Below are 20,639 nucleotides of genomic sequence, written 5' to 3' on the forward strand. Positions count from 1 at the left end.
AATTACAGGAGACACTAATATGCACTCTTTACTTTATTATATTTAATTTCTAAACTGCAAGAATAAGTGTTTTACAAACTAGTTAATTCCTAATTTTAAATTATAGGAATATAAAAAATGAGATAAACAAACATATGCCACCAATAATATCATACATTTTAAAAGAAACACACACTTGCTTTTCTTCACATGTATTTACAAAAAATGTTTATATACATGTAATAACTTAGTTTAACCGTATACTATCAACTGGGTTGAAAACAACCCAGCTGCAATTAGAGTATTTCCAAGTTGAACATAGATAACAATGAGCGCACGGCTAGGCAACATATGACCCTACAGGGGTTGTTTGATTTTTGATGCTTAGCTTCACAGTACATGTATTTCAACAACTGTGGGGCTAGGCGTTATCCTTATTATTATTTATTGTTTTATATAGCGCCATCAAAATCCGTAGCGCTGTACAATGGGTGGACAGAACACAACAAGTAGTATGTAACATAACAATTTGAGAAGGGCCCTGCTCAAGCTTACGATCTTATGCTTACATTGCTCATCGTCACAAAAGACAACAAAAGGCCTCTTACAGAACAATAAAATTTGTAAATTTTAAAAACCGTACATTGATTTCAATTTAAACATTTGCTTATATAAGTGTTGCCCGGTGTGTAGTATATGTAGGCATTCCTAACTACGTCCTCATTAAATTATGAAATTGCATGACAGAGAGAGCAGTCATGTTTTGTTGTAATCAACTATATCAAAAGTGTACCCAACTCAAGCAGCCTTTATATACACCGTATTTGCTCGATTATAAGACGACCCTGATTATAAGACGACCCCCCAAATCTGAATATTAATTTAGAAAGACGACCCTATAGGAAAAAAGTTTTACCAGTAAATGTTAATTCAGGTAAACTATTTTTTTTTAATAAAAGCTATGATTGAGAAAAATATTTTGGTTTTATTTCCTTCTATTTTCCAACCTGCCCCCCAGTTATGCACATCTGCCCCAGAAATGCCTTATACCCCCTATATGCCACTGTGCCCCATGATATGCCTTTTAACCCTATATGCCACTGTGTCCCATGATATGCCTTTTGACCCCCTATGTGCCACTCTGCCTCCAGAAATGCCTTATACCCCTATATGCCACTCTGGCATTTAGCGGGTTAAAAGGCAGATTATGGGGAAGAGTGGCATAAAGGGAGGTTTAAGGCATTCAGGAGGCAGAGTGGCGTATAGAGGGTTAAAAAGGCATTTCTGGAGGCAGAGCGGCATTAAGCGGGTTAAAAGTCACTTCACAGAGCACTCTGCCTCCAGAAATGCCTTATGCCCCCCAATTAACACTCCCCCAGCCCCCCCCAAACTTACCGGTGCTTCTGACTTCCCTGTCATGTAGCCGGGGCAGCGTGAAGATCCCACGCACTTACGCTGTAGCCGGAAGGAGGCGTGGCTCGCAGCGGGGGTTGTCTGCGTCCATCGCGCAGACCTTCCCCGACTGTCAGAGATCAGAGTTCCCCGCACCGGAACTCTGATCTCTGACAGCCGGGGAAGCTCTGCGCGATGGACGCAGACAACCCCCACTGCTAGCCACACCTCCTTCCTGCTGCAGCGGAAGTTGTGTACGCAAATCGCGTAGACATCTACACGCTGCCCCAGCTACACACAGGGGACTCAGAAGTACCAGTAAGTGGGGCTGGGGGGGGGGGGAGAGGAGGATCCAGGTCCCCTGCAGCTGCGGGGGATCTGGATCTTAGTCACCTCATAGTCAGACCTATTTGAGGTCTGATTATAAGACGACCCCGATTATAAGACAAGGGGTATTTTTCAGAGCATTTGCTCTGAAAAAACCTCGTCTTATAATCGAGCAAATAAGGTATATTGTGTTTGCAGGAGTTAAAAATCTGTCTGCAATGTGTTAAGACTATTCCAAGATTAAAACCACATTGTCGCTTTTTTAATTTTTAAATGCCATTTTTTATTTTTTTCATAATTTCTTGTGTATGAGAAAGGGACACCTTTCTTGTTGCGTGGGTTAGTGGTCTCCTGTCTGCTAGGAAAGATTTATACTAGAATAAATTTAAATAGCATCCATATCCCATCATACCCAAATCTACTGGGGTTAAAGCTAAAATTGACCAGACCTGACCACGTTATTACCTATTATATAATAATTATAAGACGTACAAATAAATTTAGTTTCCTGCCTATTCGGTTCAGTTAAAACATTTTTTGCCCAGTGCCCACATTCATTCTCTCACACTCATTCTTGTTCACTTTCTCTCTTACGGTCTCCGTACATTTTCTGCCGACCAGTTCTGCATCTTCTCCCTCTTCTTCTATCTTCTATGTATATATAGGATGTGCTGAAGGACTGACTTTAGAAACCTATGCACCTATTCTTGAAGCATGAAAAAGGGGCAAGGTTTTTAATTTAGTTGTGCATTTGCTTACTTTATGAAACTGAACCTGCAATTAGTATTCTTTACATTTTTAGCATTGAATTACGCTCTGTAAAAAATTATCAGTTTAATGGAATTTTATCACCTTCTTCAATGTTTTAAATGGAAGACAAACTTTTAAAATATAAATATATAAATATAAATATAAAATATATATAAATATTTACGATTACAATTGTCTATTGCCTGGTAAAAAGAAATAATATTTTTTTATTCTACTGTTGTATGTATTTAATAAACATATGCGTGTGTTTCCTTAGCTTTCATTTCTATTCAACTTTTGCAAACAAATCATTTAACCCTTTTACATTGTATTTGAATTTTCACCACATTGTGTTGATTTAGTTTTTGTTTTTTTTCCTTATTTCTCCTCGGGTTCATAATATTTCCTGTCATTCGTACACATTTTGATTTTCCTCTTTATTTCAGGCATGCAATTTCCCTCTTGAACTTTATGAGGTAATTATCAGTGTTAATTGTTGTGAATGCGTAAAGTCCAATGTGTCAGTGTGTTACCTGTCAAAAAAAATAGTTTTTTGTTCATCTGTCTAATATAATACCGCAAAATGCAAGTTAAATTTATATTTCATGAACATGCACAGTATGTTCTGTCCTGTAATAATTTAGTGAAAAAACAATTTATATACAGTGCATCTTATTTTAAATAGACATATTTTTATTAAAACTAGAATTAAGGTTAGTGGTTTTGAGTACACTATAATAAACTAGAAGGATATACAGGCATAAAATGATTATCATGGAGAGTTTGTGATGCCTGTTAGTCTTTGGAAAATAACCATTGTTAAGCATTCAGGACAGGATTTATATTTGGCTTGGCACATTAAGGTCAGCAGCCGATAAAATTACATACATGTGGCTGCTTGCTGGATGTACACAGCCACGAGCTATGCTCATAGAGTTGCGGTGTGCAGCCAGTTGTATCCAGTTGGTAGCAGCGTACTAAAAGATGACATCTACAACATGAGTGGCAATAAAAGGTACATGGGAGGCAACATTGGTCATAGGCCCAACAGACATTTACTAAGCTTCAAGTTTTATCTACCAAGTTAGGAACTTTTAGTTAGGAACGTGAGGAAGTTCCAAGTCAAAACTTGGCACCTGTTTCCCAGGAATGTATTTGATGTAGGGGCCAAATTAATTTATATAGAAGCAGTTGAGTGCAGTTGGGTTGTTTCAGGTATTTAGCTAAACAAAATAAAGTTTAAAAATAAATCAAGAAAAAAAATTAATGAAGATAGAAATGTTATGAAGAGAGCTATGGCAATGAGAGAAAGAAAACATATTGCTGGGGGGTTGCTTTCTTTGTTTGACTACAAAGATACAGAGTATTCTTTATTTATCAGTACAATAAACATTTCTACAAAAGTCTATAGAGTGGTAGGGCAACTGCAATTTTCCTATATCTCCAACTAGCCAAGAACAAGGGGATTTCCTATGCAACTATAAAGCACAAACATTTTCAGCTTGGAAGCACTTTATTGATGTCTGTTTCTTGCTGCCATCTAGTGGCAACTGCTCAGTATTGCCTCTGTTTTATACTCCCATTAAACTATGACAAGTTTAAATTACAAGGCCCATGAATCTCAATATAAATATACATTTATACAAAGCTCTAGTTACCTATTTTGCCTTCCAGGTTCAGGTTCAGGTTCTCTGAAATCAGGCTTTTAAAATCATTCACAAATCTACAACTAGTTTAATATGCAATGCTTTTTCTGTCTCAGTGGATGGTTAAGAAAGCTATAAGAGATCTGTTCACTAAATTTTATGTTTGTAAGCCAGTTGCCATGTACTGAAACATTTCATAGTTAAAGTTGTCTTCTCCCTGGTTTAACAATTCAACATGAGGAGCCAACTCACCTCCTCTGAGTAATGAGCTCACCAGGGTTGGTCCTTCAGAACGCATTATAAAGTAAGTTAGTTGAAAAGCCTCATTATTATTTATTTATTGTTTTATATATATCACCTGCAAGCTTACCGTTCAAAAAAGAAAACTTTTCACAGTAAATAAAAATGCACATTTTTTTAGTGTGTGTGCCAAAAACAAGAATTGTTAGTGAGAAAGGTATGCTACCCTTTTGGTTTCCTACCACCCATTGAAGACTTCAGTAATTCCACTCTTTGGAAGGTGCCAAGAAGATACGTCCCTTCTGCAGGCATTTTGGTCAGAGAGGGAGGAAAAGTGTTAGATATCAGCCCCAGAAGATGAAGACTTGGGATCTGGTGACCCACTGTGGCTTCTCATGGGTTCTTTGTTTTATCTCTACCTCTAAGCAAGAAATTGAAACACTTGTACCTTGGGCTTCAAAAAGAAAAAAGTTCAGTCGATAAAGGGGTGCATACTTTATGCCTCCGGCAGTTCAAGCAAAATTCCCTCAAGTGACCTAAATTTAAAATGTGAGAGTATATCGATTTTCAGATACCTTGCTGAAATGCAGTTTAAATCTCGACTGATAGATATGCTTTCATTAACTCATTTTTTGTCTGAGGCATATATCTGATAAAAGGAAAACACTCATGCCCTAATAGCTTTACACTGGCAAGCCCTGGCTGCAAAGAGAAGAGATGCCCTAGAAGGAAAAAAAAAGATCAGCCTACAGTTTCATCCCTCGGGTAATAAGTATACTGAAGAATAGAAAAGAATATTTTTAGTATTTCTAAGAATTAACATAGCAACAGGGTTACAAAACCTCCTTTATAATGCAAAGCTCTTATCAAATAATAATCATAATTGAGCAATAACATATTTTGCTCTTTGCCCATGTTCTTTTAAATATGTTTCCATCTGTTATCTCCGTCACTTGTTTGGGGGGTTCCTGGAATAAGCAGTTTGAATTTCTTCCCAAAAGCACAGCAGTCGTGACAAGACAGACCGCCTAATCTTCATGAACAAATTTATCAATTTTTTTTATGCTGCTCTTCTGTTATCAGTTATATCTTTTCCTCCCCATAAATCAGCTTCTGTTGCTATGCAACATTCAGCCTCCAGCATAGAAACAGACTTCACATACAGTGCTGAGGAGATAAAATAAATACAGAAAAAAGGGTTACGCAATCCTGTAATTGCCTTTCAATGCGGTGTAATCACTATATGCATCTCTGATTTAGGTTGTATCTCCCCCACCCCAGTTTCCTGCAGTATGAAGCGCTGTCAGGTTACAAGTTGTTACATAACATTGTTGAACAGTACTAAACTACCGTATGTATGTATGCAGGGCTGGTGCAAGGATTTTTGCCACCCTAGGCAAAACATAATTTTGCCGCCCCCTGGCTCCACCCCCACAAGCCCCTCCCATAAGGTCCTCCTAACTGGCTGACTCGCTCCCACTCCTCCCATTAAGTGACCGCGAGCTATGGCCGCGCTTCTAATGAATGACCGCAGGCTCCTACTTTGCCTATAGGTGGCGCCGGCCCTGTATGTATGTATGTATGTATGCATGCATATGTTCTATGGCATCTTTCCTTCTTCTTGCGCTATGGTCACTACTTGCAGATTTGTGATCCACTAATACAAACTCATATGTCATGTTTAATATTTTAATAATGTGTGCTCCAAGCGACCAGTAACCAAATAATGTTTGGGGTTTTTACAGTAGGAGAAATGGGCAGACTAGATGTCCCAAATGGTGTCAAAGTCTATGTGTCTACCTAGTCACACATGTATTGTAAGACTACATACACAATAAATATTTGATTTTCATAAAAAGCCTACATTATATCTTCAAAAGGCATATCATTTAGGAGGCCTCAGCATCATTAAATTAGTTCAATACAGAGAAAGTACAGCTTAGGTTTGGGTGACCCTAAGAAACTTGCAGTTCCTTCTACGATGCAGCTAAAAGACTAAAAAGTGGCGTAAAATCATTAAAGTTTCAGGTAAGAATGTAATGTTACTAAGTGTTTTAAACAAACATCTCCTTGTTTACCATGGTATGTGGTTTTATTCTGACTGTTTTGTCATGTCCGGGTGTCATGTCATGTCCAAATGTTCCAGCTAACACTGGCTAAAACTGTTACTGGAATTAGGCTTTATTTGACTTATTTCTTTACTGTTCTTACTCTGCAGAAAGTAAGACGAGGACCTGTTCCAAGTCCAAGTCCAACAGATTCTAAACGAGTTAGCTTTTTTGGTACCAGCCGCTTCCACATCTCTGATTTTAATTTCCTCATGGTGCTCGGCAAAGGAAGCTTTGGAAAGGTGAGGAAGGAAGTGATGGGTGGGAAATCTTGAAAAATAAGGCTGCAACTGAACCTTTTGGGAAGCCAATTGATTGAACGTCAATTAATGTAGCATTAATAATGTAGTAAAATGCAATAGTACATAATAACAAGTCTACAAAAGATATTTTAAAACATTAACTAATGGGAATAAGATCAGAGCTTAGTAAGATTGTCATTTACAATGTGGGTGTTTAATGTGAGTTCTGGTTGGGACATCGTAGACCTTTAAATAAAGATCACCAATCACTGTGTTTAAAAAGTGTCATATGTCATAGAAAGATGTGCTATTTGCAGGAGTTTATATAGGTTATATAGGAAGGTTGCAAGTTTTCCATTCCAATCACCTGTAACAAGCATGTCCTGTGGCAACTGGCATGTTCCAGTGTTATTTTTTTGTTTTCATTCAATCTAGGTGGTTGTAAAAATGCTGGCTATTGGTGCTGAGCGCTGGGATAAGACTTCATATCCTGGTACTCAGCACCAGAGCCGTGTGCACCACAATGTAGCACTGAATGCTCTCACCACAGGACTTAAAAAAGGTGAGAGATGAGGAGAAATATAGGTAGTGAGGAGAGATCAAGAAAATGGAGAGATAAAGAGAAAGGGGAGTGAGAGAGAGAAGGGGAGATAATGACAAAGAAAAAAGGGTGAGATAATGAGATGGGGAAAAGGGGGAGATACAATGAATAAGAGGATAAGGAGAAAGGGAGGATAAGGAGAAAGGAAGGATAATGAGAAAGAAGAGAGAAAGGGAGAGACGAGATAAAAAATACTGTTTGATTTAATTTATTTGCATATCCTTGAGGCAGACATAATTACTTTTATTTTGAAAATAAATGTATATGGGTGGGGCAGTATTTCATCCTGGGTCGGCCCTTGGCCCAAAGCAGCTTACCCTGAAGTCTCCAACAACACCTGAGAGGATTGTGACCCGCATGTCAGCTTCGGGTCAATCACAGAGGCTGCAACATAAACTGTGCAATTGACATAGTATTGTGCTTCTCCTCTGCCTTGTGCATGTGGCATGAGGACATCTCACATAGAGTCACGCTAGGGTCAGAAGGAGTGAAGATCGCAGTGACTGACAGTCTACTCCTAATTTGCAGAGTCAGTGCAGCAAGTACATGTGACCCCTGCATTGAGTTCCCCATATGTATGCAGGGCCCATGGCTACATTTTTTTTTATATTTTATAAATACTTGGGCAAGTGGCATACACTTGGCTGACCAGTAACCAATCACCTAGAAAGGAATCAATGCCCAGGGTACAATCAATATTAAAGATGGCCCAGAGTATATTCCCACAAATTATAGATAGGACTTTCTTTTTATATGTACAAGAAATCATGCAAAATATCACATGATATATAAGTACAAATGTGAAAAATTATATATTGTATTTTCATGTAAACCCCCAACCCGGCTGAAAAAATGTATTGTATCTATGCAACTACACACATACTTCCCCAGGCCAAAAGGTGTCAGTCTTCCCCTGGAGATTTTATCATGAAGTACCATCTACGATGTTTTTACCTTCTGAGCTGCCCTAGGCCCAACCTAGGAAGCGCCCCCAACAACCCTATCCTGATCCGCGTCTGCACCACTTTAAAAGGCTCATTAAGTCATATCACGGCACTATATTCCTTAAAAGTGCGCAGCGCCTTCTAATGCAGTCAATAGAGGCTGTGCTAAGTCAGTAATGCCTTCATAACATAAATGTGCCGGTTGGGTAGATTGAAGATCCCCCCCTGTAACTAGCCCATTGAGCATCAGGATACCAGGGTTCCTCAAGACAAGGGTGCCCCTTAGCTCCTTTATTATATGTTCTTTCAATTGAGCCTCTTGCGACATTAATACGCCGGTCGAACAAAATTATCGGAATAAGCACTGGTCCCTACGAGCATAAGGTTTCTTTATATGCTGATGATATTCTACTCACTTTACCTTCCCCTGAAAATTCACTTCCGGAGGTTCTGGAATGTATTAATAAATATGTACTATATTCTAACTATAAATTAAATTTAGACAAATCACAAATTATTGATTTTAACATGGAACACTCCTGGTTTGAGCATATTAAGAATAAATCTGCAATACATTGGAACCAAAAATATATTGACTATTTGGGAATTAAAATATATCAGAGTCTTACAGCTATTATAATTAATAATTATTCGATCCTCTTAGATTCTTTCAAAACTCAATTTACCCAATGGAAGAACTTGGAAATTTCTTGGATGGGCAGACTCAATACATTAAAGTCATATGTTCTGCCAAAATTGATTTATCTATTTAGAACTATACCTCTACCAGTTCCATCGAAAATTCTAAATCAATTTGAAAAAACCTTCTCATCATATGTATGGTTGGGTAAAAAATCTAGAATTTCACGTTCTATTCTTACTAGAAACCTTTCGAGAGTTGGGCTTAATTTTCCTAGTTTAGACACTTTACAGCAAATTTGTTTATTTAACCATTTTCTAGCTTGGGACATAAAACGGAATTCAGAATTACCTTGGTACAGCTATGAGAGGTGGAAATGTCAAAACTTAGACCCTTTTCTTTTATATTGGACTAATAAAAAAGATATAAATAGATTAAATATTCTTAATCCTATTGTTTCTAATGTATTAAGTAATATGATTATTTTTAAGAAAAAATTTGGTAATACGGAATTTTGCTCACTATCCTCTCCATTGGTAGCGGTACAATATATGATAAAGGACATTGACCTAAAATCCTGGTTTCTTCAGGGTATTGATACAATATCAGATATTTGTACTTCTTCTGATTTGGTTCCATTTAATGAAATTCAAACTAAATACAATCTTCCAAGTAAAGAACTATTTTCTTACCTAAGAATTAGAAATTTTATCAAAAGTAATCCACTAACTTTTCGGACTAACTTAGATAGGTTTTTAAGTAATCATTATAAAAAAAATCTAATTACGCGATTAAGGAATCTATTGGATCAAGAGAGCACGCTAGATAAACCAAATACTATTTTGAAATGGGAAAGAGAATTGGGTGTTTCATACTCTCTTGATATATGGTGTGAATCTTGGAATAAACTAAGGAAAGCGATACATTGTATAAACCTTCATGAACAGTATTACAAACTCCTTCACAGATGGTACTATGTTCCAACTTCATTGCATAAAATGTATATTACTACCTCCAACAAGTGTTGGAGATGTAAATCAGAATTGGGGTCAATGATACACATTTGGTGGGAGTGTGATAAACTTTCAAATATAAGATCTGAAGTTATTATTTTATTTAAGAGTTTATTTGATATGAATTTGGCATTGAATTTGCAAACCTTTCTCTTTCACATCGACTTGCCCTGGGAAAACAAATCGAAATTGTATTTGGCTATTAATATTTTGGTAGCAATCAAAATATGCATAGCTTGGTCTTGGAAAATGGAACAAGCTCCACTTTGGTCTCAAATTATAGCTCAAATAAATTATCAGTATACAATGGAGAAGTATTTTTATCGAATTCATAATAATATAAAAAATGATGATGCAATATGGTCTCCATGGCACAGATGGTTTTCTGGAAATCGTTAAATATACCAAAATCATTATACAATCCTGGCAATTATTAAGTTAAATTATTATTTAATATATAAACACTATCAATATCTCTCTCTTCTCTCCCCCCTAGACGATCTAGGAAGTAATTTGGTCTTGATACCGTCCTGCACTTGAACGTTATATATTTAATTTGTCAATACTTTTCAGTATGTTATAAGAATGAAAGGTTTTATGTAAATGTCTTTTTGTTACTAATAAAAAAAGAAAAAAAGAAAAAAAAAAGGATACCAGGGTTCCTGATCACCCAAAAGGGCAATCTGCCTCCCAGTTTGGCAGCTGTTGGACTGTTGTCCCCTTGGACCTGCCTAGTCGGCCTAGGCCAGGATATGTCACTGAGTATCATGACGTCATAAACAGTATAACACACTCTATGTTCATGTTATGTAATAAAGTATGTTAGAGGTTAAACCGATATTCCAGTATTCACCCAAGGGCAACGTGACATGGCACGGTGTCATGTGGGTTATATGCAGCTGAAACAACTTTAAGCCCTTCTGTTGTCTGTAATTTATGCCACTGTGGTCTTAACACATCTACCACAAGGTCGTATGTTGAAGTCAACATAATAGCCAAGACAGCATTCTACATATTTAACACCTATGAAGAATGGGAATGCCATTCTTTCTTATGCAACAGAGAGATTTCCACATACTAGAAGTGACATGTAGAGAATGTGTGACATTTTAGAAGCTATCACAGAGGAATGCATGATCTAATTACGGTACATACCTATAGTTCAAATTTCATATTGTGATTGAAATGTTGTGACTGTTTTGTAGCTGTCACGGAATCTTTGTGCCTTCGGTGTCTACAAATCATAATATTCAGTGATATGCAACAATAATTGTTTAATGATATAACTTAGAGATCTGACAAATTCCATGGCAAGTCATTGGCCCATGAAGAGTGAAGTAGCAGCAGTGGTGTACATAAATAGTTTGAAAGGCTTTTGCTTAAAGAAATATTAATTTCTGCACCAGAGGCATACAAGATGTGGCATCACATGCACAATAAGGCAAAAATATTTGTCATGTTCGAAGTTAACTACTGGGAACATATTTAGGATTGTAGAGAAAGAGGTGACTCATTTATTATGCAAATAGTATGGTACGAGACTACCACAAGTAATGGCTTGAAATGTTACATAGTTGAAAGGAAAGGAGAACAGACGATTACAGAGAACTGTGTTAAGTTATTGCACAAAATTATAGCCTTCCTCTACATACTTTGTAATTAGGAGCATAAAAATGGCCTGTAATATATCACTGTCAGGTGGAAAGCGTATATGACACCCCAGTGATACAATATAGCTTTATAAAAACTTTATAAAAAAAGATTTCTAAAGAGAAAAAAACAAAAAAAACTCTGTTAGTCACTTTAAACTCATAACAGCCATTATCTTGCATGGAACCCGTCAAGCAATATGCTGCCCAGACTGCAAGATCTATAATATTTTCATTAATGGCTGTGTGTTGAGTTATTTTGAGGGGACAGCAAATTTACACTGTTATATAGACTGTACACTCACTACTTTACATTGTAGCAGAGTGTCATTTCTTCAGTGTTATCACATGAAAAGATATAATAAAATATTGATGTGAGGGGTGTACTCACTTTTGTGAGATACTGTATGTCCACCAAACAAGGTGCACAAAAGGTATCATAATGACCTTTTAGACCAGACAAGGATGGGCCATTTGGCACACCTAGCACATGCCCCTTTGGCGAAACATATGCCATCACACAGCCACTGGCCTTAAACTGCCAGTCCAGCCCTTCTTTAGACCTATAAGCACTTCTAGTGTTTTTGCAGCATGGGAGATCAGGCTGTCCCCATGCTGACAAGTCGGGTATAATAGCGCTAGGTAGTGCTAGTACAGTTGGAAGGACTTAAAAGAGGACAACGGAGGGCCTATCCAAACCGTACTGGGATCACCGCCGCCACTGGATGATCAGCCATGAAGAGTTATGGAACCTCCTTCCTGAGCACAATGTGGTCTTTGAAGGTAAAATAATTTCCAAAAAATGGCAAAATAAATCTATAATTGCAAAATCTAAATAACATTTTAAAATTAATTATAGGGACCCCAGTGATATTGCTATAATAACATCGGGTCCTGCAAGATACAATAGAGATCTCTGGGAGCTCATCAGGTGCACTGTGGTATTGCCAGTGAGCATTATTCTGTTCTGCTTTTTTCAACTATTAATATGTATTAAATATATTTCTAATTAGAACAATAGGTCATAATCTAAAGCTAAAGGATCACCTTGTCACACCGGTAAAACAATTACGCATATTCTTAATTTGTGCTGACAAAACTTGTCTATGTAGGTTATTTTTTTACATTGTCTTTACCTCCCCCTGCCTGTTGAAATTTAGATTTCTTGCTACTGACTTCTGAGTGATCTTCAGTATATTTACCATGTAATTGCCGAGTTTACCTGTATGAGCAATTGTACTGATCAGTCAATAAAATATTTTAAAAAATTAAGTATAATCAGCATATGGTGACCACATTGGTTGCTGACGTTCCCTTTTGGGTTGGAACTGTCCTCCTTCAGACCGTTATACCCGACATATTTGCACATATGTTAAAAGCTGGATTTTTAACGTGCTATGTTCACTTTCACTCATACTTAGGTGATGCTGGCTGAGAGACGTGGATCGGATGAACTTTATGCCATCAAGATTCTTAAGAAGGACGTGATCATCCAAGATGATGATGTGGAATGCACCATGGTGGAGAAAAGGGTATTGGCATTGTCTGATCGGCCTCACTTCCTTACTCAGCTTCACTCAACCTTCCAGACAGTGGTATGTCTTGAAATAGGATTTCCATTGCATTTTATGAAATATGGAATTGTCTTTCTTTATTAATGTTAACTAACTTCAAATCCTACAAATTTACAATACAAAACACGAAATCCTAGAAAAATGTGGTTGAAAAATTAGGCAGTGTCAATAGAAAGGGTAACAAAACTGAATAAAAAAGAGTATTATGTCAGAAAGAGAAGATTACCATTGCTTATGTATGTATTAAGTATTATACAATGACAATACATATCTGCCAAGATTTGCTTTTGAAATACTCTTACAACTTATATTTTTGCTGAAGATGGTCCAGGCTTACTACATGCCCAATGTTAACGAAGATTTAAACTGCTCATTGTTGTATTGTGGTTACTGTACCATAATATAGTTTTAATTTAGTTTTACTTTAGTTGTAAATTCTTATAATTTTGAGTTTCTCAGATTTTGATTTTTATTTACTTTAAACATCAGTATTTTATTCTAACAGACTCTTCAAACTAGAGATCCAAGTTGTTGAATAAAGAAATGGGGCAAAATAAAATAAGAAAAACCAGAATAATTTAAAACTATTCTGAGGTTATCATACAGCTTCCTGTGTGATTTAATTCCTAGAAATATATTCCATTTTCTAGCACGTAAGTAGAAAGATATTCCTGCATCAGTCTATACTGCTGGAGAGGCAAAGCCACGCCACTTGTAGGATGCTTGTAATATACACACTTGTTTTAATTTAATTAACAGATCAACTTTAGCATACATCGAAGTTAGTTAGGTTTGCTCTTTTTCTAGGATCGTCTGTATTTTGTTATGGAGTATGTGAATGGGGGTGATCTCATGTACCACATCCAACAGCTCGGAAAGTTCAAGGAGCCGCATGCTATGTAAGTTATGTATTATTGTTATATGTAGTGTCATATTCTACAGCACTGTCCATTGTGTAAAGAAGTAGCGCATCTTAATTTGGATTTACAGAAACAACTCAAGGATCTCGATGTATAGCTTGGAGGATAGGAGAGAGGGGAGGTGATAGAAACATTTAAATACATAAAGGGATTAACAAAGTACAGGACAGAGGTTTACTTCAAACAAGGAAAAATGTTAGAACAAACTGCCATAATCTAAAACTAGAGGCAAAGGGGCATAGGATTAATGTAAGAAAAGTTTGTTTTACTTGGAAGGTGCTCAACAAATGCAACAGCACCCGAGCAAAAGTGGTAGAGGCTAAAACATCTATGGACTAGGCATAAAGCTATCTTGACTCTAAGGCAAGACCAAGGACCGATTAAGGTCTTTATATCAGCAAAAATTGGCAGACTAGATGGGCCAAATGGTTCTTATCTGCCTTCAAATTTTATGTTTCCGGAAGGAGAAGAGGACACCGCGCAAATGTGCTTCCAATCTATGTGGTTTTCTTTTTATGTTTTTCATATTTATACAGTAATTTCATTGGTGTCCATTCCATCTATAAATACTGTTGCGCCACAGAGAAATTTGAGTTATACAAAGGACCATCAGATCACAAAAAAGTAGAAACTGTAGAGAAATCATTGTTATATGATCTGTGAAGGCACAGGCTCTCCGGCATCTATCACTGCACGTTGTTAATAAAATAGGGAGAAACAGTGCCTTCGAGAAGATGCAGAGAGAAAATACAAGGAACTCAATACCTGATTGGTATTGCGGTTCCCCAGCTGTCTGCTGGGGACAATGGGCGGTCCTTAAACCTATTGAAAACAATGCATTTTGAACCTGTATATGTACGGGCTTTGTCATTAAGGGGTTAAAGAAAAATAAGGATTAACATCTAACCAAAAATGGAATGAAAAAAATATTCTGTGATTTACATGGATGCTCATAAATATTCGTTTTTGAGTGTTCCTGGTTTATAAATAATTGTGTAGGTCAGAAGATCTGAAATATGGTATAAAGTCTTTTCATAATAGTATGCTTGTATTATAATTAGATTTACCATGTTTAACCCCTTAACGACAATTGCCGGTCCTGGCACGACACAGAAAAGCATGTGCTTTACGACAATTGACGTGCCAGGACCGGCACCGTCTTTAAACGGGTGCAGAAAGCGATCTGTTTTCGCTTTCTGCACCCAAAAAACGTTGCTGAATGCCTCGACCTTGAGGCATTCAGCAACGCCGCGATCGGAACGAAGGGGCCATCTCTGGCCCCTCCACGGGGCGTCAACATCCGCTATACTTTGTATGGCGGCGGACGCCCGTTTTAAAAGCGTTTAGGAGGCGATCGACGATCGCCTCCTAAACTTAAATGGTGTCGCTGGAATGCCTCGATCAGGAGGCATCCAGCGACACCAAACACTTACCTTTCGATGGGCTGTGACCGCTCCGGAGAGCGGTCACAGCCGCAGCTGCCGATGATCTTCGCCATCAAGCAAGATGGCCGCTGCCCTGTAACAGGAACCAACAAATTTTAAAAGTTCGCTAGATCTTCCAGACCATCTAGAGAACTTTGGCTCCACTTGCAGGTTGAATACAGGTACTGCATTCACCATGCAAGTCAATGGAACCCAGCTTTCTAATCACAGTGTGATTAGTAAAAATAAATTAAAAAATAAAATAAAATTAATAATAATTAGAAAAAAAATAGTAAAAAACTAGTAAAATGTAAAAATCATTTCCCACTGATGTCACTATCAGGGGAACCTCCAAGTTGAAAAAAAATGTTAAAATTTTTTTTTTAAAAAGACAAAAAAAATATATATATATATATAAAAAATATATTTTTGTGAGCAAGTCCTAAAATTAGCATATTAGCTTAAAACAATTCTTGCATGGAAAGAGTTAAAATACTGGCATATTAAATGCCCGTGGGGTGTCTATGATTTGATGGGGTAAATTGAATTGGCCAGGTTCAACAACGTCCCAATTAACACCGGGGGAAGGATGGCCACACACCTAATTTCCAATTAGAAAAATGCACACGTACCAAATGTGGCCTTTTAGTTCCCACAAAAATGACACACCCATGCATGTGGGATATCACTGCACTCAGGAGATGTTGCTGAACACATTATGGGGTGTCGTGTGACAGCGGCATATACCAGGAGCTGTAAATTCATACATAAAGTAGGTGTGTGTGGGAAAAATACACACACAAAAATACTACTGCAAACTTTGAAAACATGCTGGTGGTAAAATGTGTGCATGCAAAGAGTTAAAATACCAGCATTTAAAATACCCTGTGGTGTCTAGTTTTGAAAAATATATGGTTTTGTTGGGCACACTGAAATGGCCCGGCTCAAAGATGTACCAAATAGGGCATGGGCAGTGGATCCCCAAATGCCAAAGTTCAACATTGAAAAATGCGCATGCCCCAAATGTGGCCCTTTTGCCCCCAAACGGCCAGGCAAAATCATTCATGTGAGGTATCGCTGTACTCAGGAGATGTTGCTGAACACATATTGGGGTGTTTTGTGATAGTGACACATACGAGAACTTTTTAATTCATACCTGAAGTAAAATGTGTGTGGAAAACCAAATGCAAAAAAATGACTACCACAAAGTTTGACAAAGACTGGTGGTAGATATGGTGCATGGAAAGAGTTAAAATACTAGCATTTGAAATACCCTGGGCTGTCTAGTTTTCAAAAATATATGATTTGATGGGGTAAATTGCATTGGCCGGGTTCAAAGATACCCAAAATGGCACATGGGGGGAAGAATTACCAGATTTGGAAAAAATGGCTTTGAAATAGCAAAACGCTACCTGTACTTATTGCCCCATAATGGGTAGAAAAAAGCAAAAAAACATAAAAACATTGGGTATTTCTAAACTCAGGACAAATAGTAGAATCCATTTAGCAGGTTTTTTCATTACCTTTTATAGATGAGTAAAAGATTTTTCAACTAAAATTTAGAAACAGTCATTTTTTTCTAAATTTTTCACCATATTTTATACTTTTTTTAGTAGTAAATAATATGATACAATCAAAACAATGTCATCTAAAGAAAGCCCTTCTTGTCCTGAAAAAAACAATATCTAATGTGTGTGGGTTCAGTAAACGGGAAAGAAGAAAATTACAGCTAAACACAAGCAGCGCAGAAATGTTAAAAAGGCCATTGTCACGAAGGGTACAAAAAGTAAAATCAGCCTTTGTCACGAAGGGGTTAAAGGGGATCTATCAGTTTCCCAAATTGTACATTTCACAGTTCAGTACATTAATTAAACCAGTTTAACTGTATTTACAGATTAAAGTAAGCAACAAATATGTATTAAAATATCTAACTTATGTTGATACTATGGGGAGGGTATCTTAGATTGCTTTTTTGTTGGCTCGATCATTTTTCCCCATTACATTATCTCTCACTTGTTACTAAGAAGTTGCTGGTTATTTTTCATTTGTTTAGATGCTTTTTGTCTCATTCCCCCTCTTAATAAATGCACAAAAGCAGAACACTATATCAGTAGGTCTTATTGTGTGTTAATTCTATTGCCATTTTTGTATTTTGTCAATTTTATTGTAAGTGTTACTTTTCACTGTCTGCTATTGTATAATGCTGGTTCTGCTCCTGAAAGATGCAAATCTCAGCTTCCATGACATCATGTGCAGATCAGGAGATCTGGATAAAGAGGTAAGTCCCAAGTCCCAGACTTACCTCTTTATCTTTCTATTTAATGACATTAAATCGAGAACGGAGCCCAGTAAGTAGGGAACCCACCATAAGCACCACGAACAAACTGAGAACCCAGGATAAAGTGGGACTAGAACCTCCAAACATTGAAGATGCATGAAAGGCTATGCCGTAATACACCTAAATGAAATGGTATTAATGAGAAAGTATAATGAGCGGGCCTCGTGTAATTGATGTAGAGCAGTACCAAGATGGGTACTGAAATGTTGTTTGTATTAAAATTTTTAAAGCATTGTCTTAACTATTAATAAAACCCTGCCATATTTGAAAAAATCTTTGAGTACGTGAGCCTCCTTATCAAGGCTAGTCTACAGCCAGTCCATCTCCATTAGGTACAATAGCTTCGTCTTCAATAACGACAGGGTAGGTGGCGTGGGGCGAACACTGCCATTAAAATGCCCAGCTGTTTTCTATTACCCCTATAAGTATCAGCTACAATCCCCAAAATAGCCAATTGTGGGGTTAGGGATATGTTAGAAAGGCCCAGAGACTTATAATATGCGTTAGCCGTTTCTAAAAGGAGGAAATGGGGGGGCATTGCCAAAGACAGTGATACAAGTCTGCCCCTGGGCACCCACGCTTGCTGCAACAGTCATCAGATTTAAACACAATTTTATATCATCTTTCAGGAGAGTAATAGGCATAATGGGCAATTTTAAGACACATCAGAATACATGGCAGTTGGCAGCGCTTGACAAGTGGCACTCATAGAGATCAGCGATCTCCAGGTTATATGCATATGTTGAATCCATTTCTTATCCCTTCTTGTTAGCTCAGGTCAATATTTATCCTCCCTCAACAATTTATATAAGATCGCAGTGGAATGACCGGCCCCATCTGTAGTTCGGATTAAAAGTCGTAAACCCCTGAATTTGTGAGGTGGCATAACTACGGGCCTGCAAATAAGTAAAGTGTTGTACATGTATGTCGGGGAAAGCCTCCTGAAAGTCAGCCAAAATCACCAAAGATCTGGCGGATCTACTCAATAGCACATCAATAGTGTTTACATGGGACCTGCTTCAGTGCTTAAACACCTGGGCAGCATTACCACACCTGAAAGCCCAGGTTATCAATCCAGGGATGTAACTGTTGTTATTAAGAGGGGGTTCTCTCCAGCCTATTTAGTGGAGTATACAGTAAGGATAGTCTTTAGACATGGCTATCTACATGTAGATCTGTATAAACATTGGATTGTTGTATTCAATCTATCACATATCTGGTCAGCACTGTGATAATATAGTCCCAATAACATACTGCACTATTTTTCGTTCTTTCTTCATTTTACATATCTCCATCCCCTGGTTATATTGGAAGACCCTTACAGCCATCATACCCTTAGGCGCGACTGCCACCCCCATGCGAAAGATTCTACCTTAAAGCCAGATAAGAGAGATTCCGGGCATGGTTTGTGTTGCTGCCTACACCTCCGTTCAAAGACTACTCCCAAAGCTGAACCACTAATTGCCAGACTAAATGAACAAGCCATAGGTGGTTTAAATGGAATTTAGTTCAATTGAAAGCTGTAGCAGTGACAGCACATTTTTTGCATGGCATTCATATGCAATTTCTTGGCATGTAATGCTCCCCATTGTCTGGATCTGGATTTCTTTTCCTAAGAGAACTGCTCTATGCATGGTACCCTATATTATCAAAACTATGCAGAGTAATTGTTGAGTTTAGGTGATTCAGCAACACCCGTGACTGTGACTCTGTGTACAAAGCAGGGTTCATAAAGGCATGGTTTGACAAGGTGGGTGTGGAGGGACTCTAGTGGCCTGCACAGAGCCCTGACCTTAACTCAAATGAACACCTTTAGGATGAGTTAGACCTATTGTGAGCCACACCTTTTCATCCAACATCAGTGCCTGACCCCAGAAATATTTTTATGCAGTACACAATTCAAAATATTGAGTAAAGCCTTCCCTGAAGAGTGGAGCCTATTATAGCTGTGAAACATGGTGGGCAACTCCATATTAATGCTCATTGTTTGGAATAAGATGTCGAGCAAACTCATATAGGTGTGATGGTCATGTGTCTGGATACTTTTGATCATATAATATATGTGAAGGACATGCCTGGGAACTCTCCAGGCTTCATCTGGTGTCTCCAGGCAAACCGCCAGTTCTCCAGCTCATGGTGCTCTGTCTCTGCGTTGTGGGAGCTCTCTTCCCTATTCCACTCCCACCCCACACAAATTTAAGCTATAGAGGGCTAACCCTGCCCTTGTAAGCAGCATATGAGGCGAGCCCCACTCATGTACCCTTGCCACTCTCCCTGAAAGAGGAAGGCCTCTGGTAGCCTGAGTAAGATCCCAAGTATGGTGAAGGGGGTACCTCAAAGTTGACATTACTTACTTATATGTGCTTTTTGTATGTTTTGTGATTACTTGAAATGTTTTGCATGGGCAGTATGTGAGAAACAACTTACTGAAGAGGACTAATCATACAAATTTTGCTGAAACAGCAGCAATTGTACCTATTGGTAGATAATTTCTAATTTAAGAACCAAAACGTGCAAAATTTAGGAAAAGTGGTTAAGTTCGCTTTAGTTAATAGTAAAAATCTTTACATTTTGTTAATGTTTTTAAATGGTTTGGTAGCACTAAAGATGGTAATCTGTATCAACAACAACAACGTTACCAGGTTTAACATTTACTGGTATTGATTCCAGTTAAAGATAAATATACTAGATCGACTAGACTGTAAGCTCGCAAGAGCAGGGCCCTCTTCTTCTTTTGTACCAGTTTGTTATTGTTTGTGATGTTAAATTTATCCCACCTCCTCTGTAAGGCACCGTGGAATCTGCTAACACTATAGAATTAAAAGTAACGTAATGTAAATATACAAAGCAAG

At 37.7% G+C, this 20,639-nt stretch overlaps 1 protein-coding gene across 1 annotated transcript in view; it reads left to right on the forward strand.

Annotated features, from left to right (window-relative positions):
• The window catches only part of LOC149286315 (protein kinase C gamma type-like), a 123,712-nt gene that overhangs the window by 87,387 nt on the left and 15,686 nt on the right, over window positions 1-20,639 (forward strand). The window contains exons 9-12 of the mRNA XM_089494228.1: window positions 2,895-2,924; window positions 6,553-6,684; window positions 12,953-13,126; window positions 13,913-14,004. Of these exons, the coding sequence (XP_089350354.1) occupies window positions 2,895-2,924; window positions 6,553-6,684; window positions 12,953-13,126; window positions 13,913-14,004 (428 nt within the window). The remainder of the gene's footprint in view (window positions 1-2,894; window positions 2,925-6,552; window positions 6,685-12,952; window positions 13,127-13,912; window positions 14,005-20,639) is intronic.

The sequence above is a fragment of the Sceloporus occidentalis genome, unplaced genomic scaffold (genome assembly GCF_023333645.1).
Source record: "Sceloporus occidentalis isolate IW3139 unplaced genomic scaffold, rSceOcc1.0.p SCAF_70, whole genome shotgun sequence".
NCBI classification, from domain to species: Eukaryota; Metazoa; Chordata; class Lepidosauria; order Squamata; family Phrynosomatidae; genus Sceloporus; species Sceloporus occidentalis.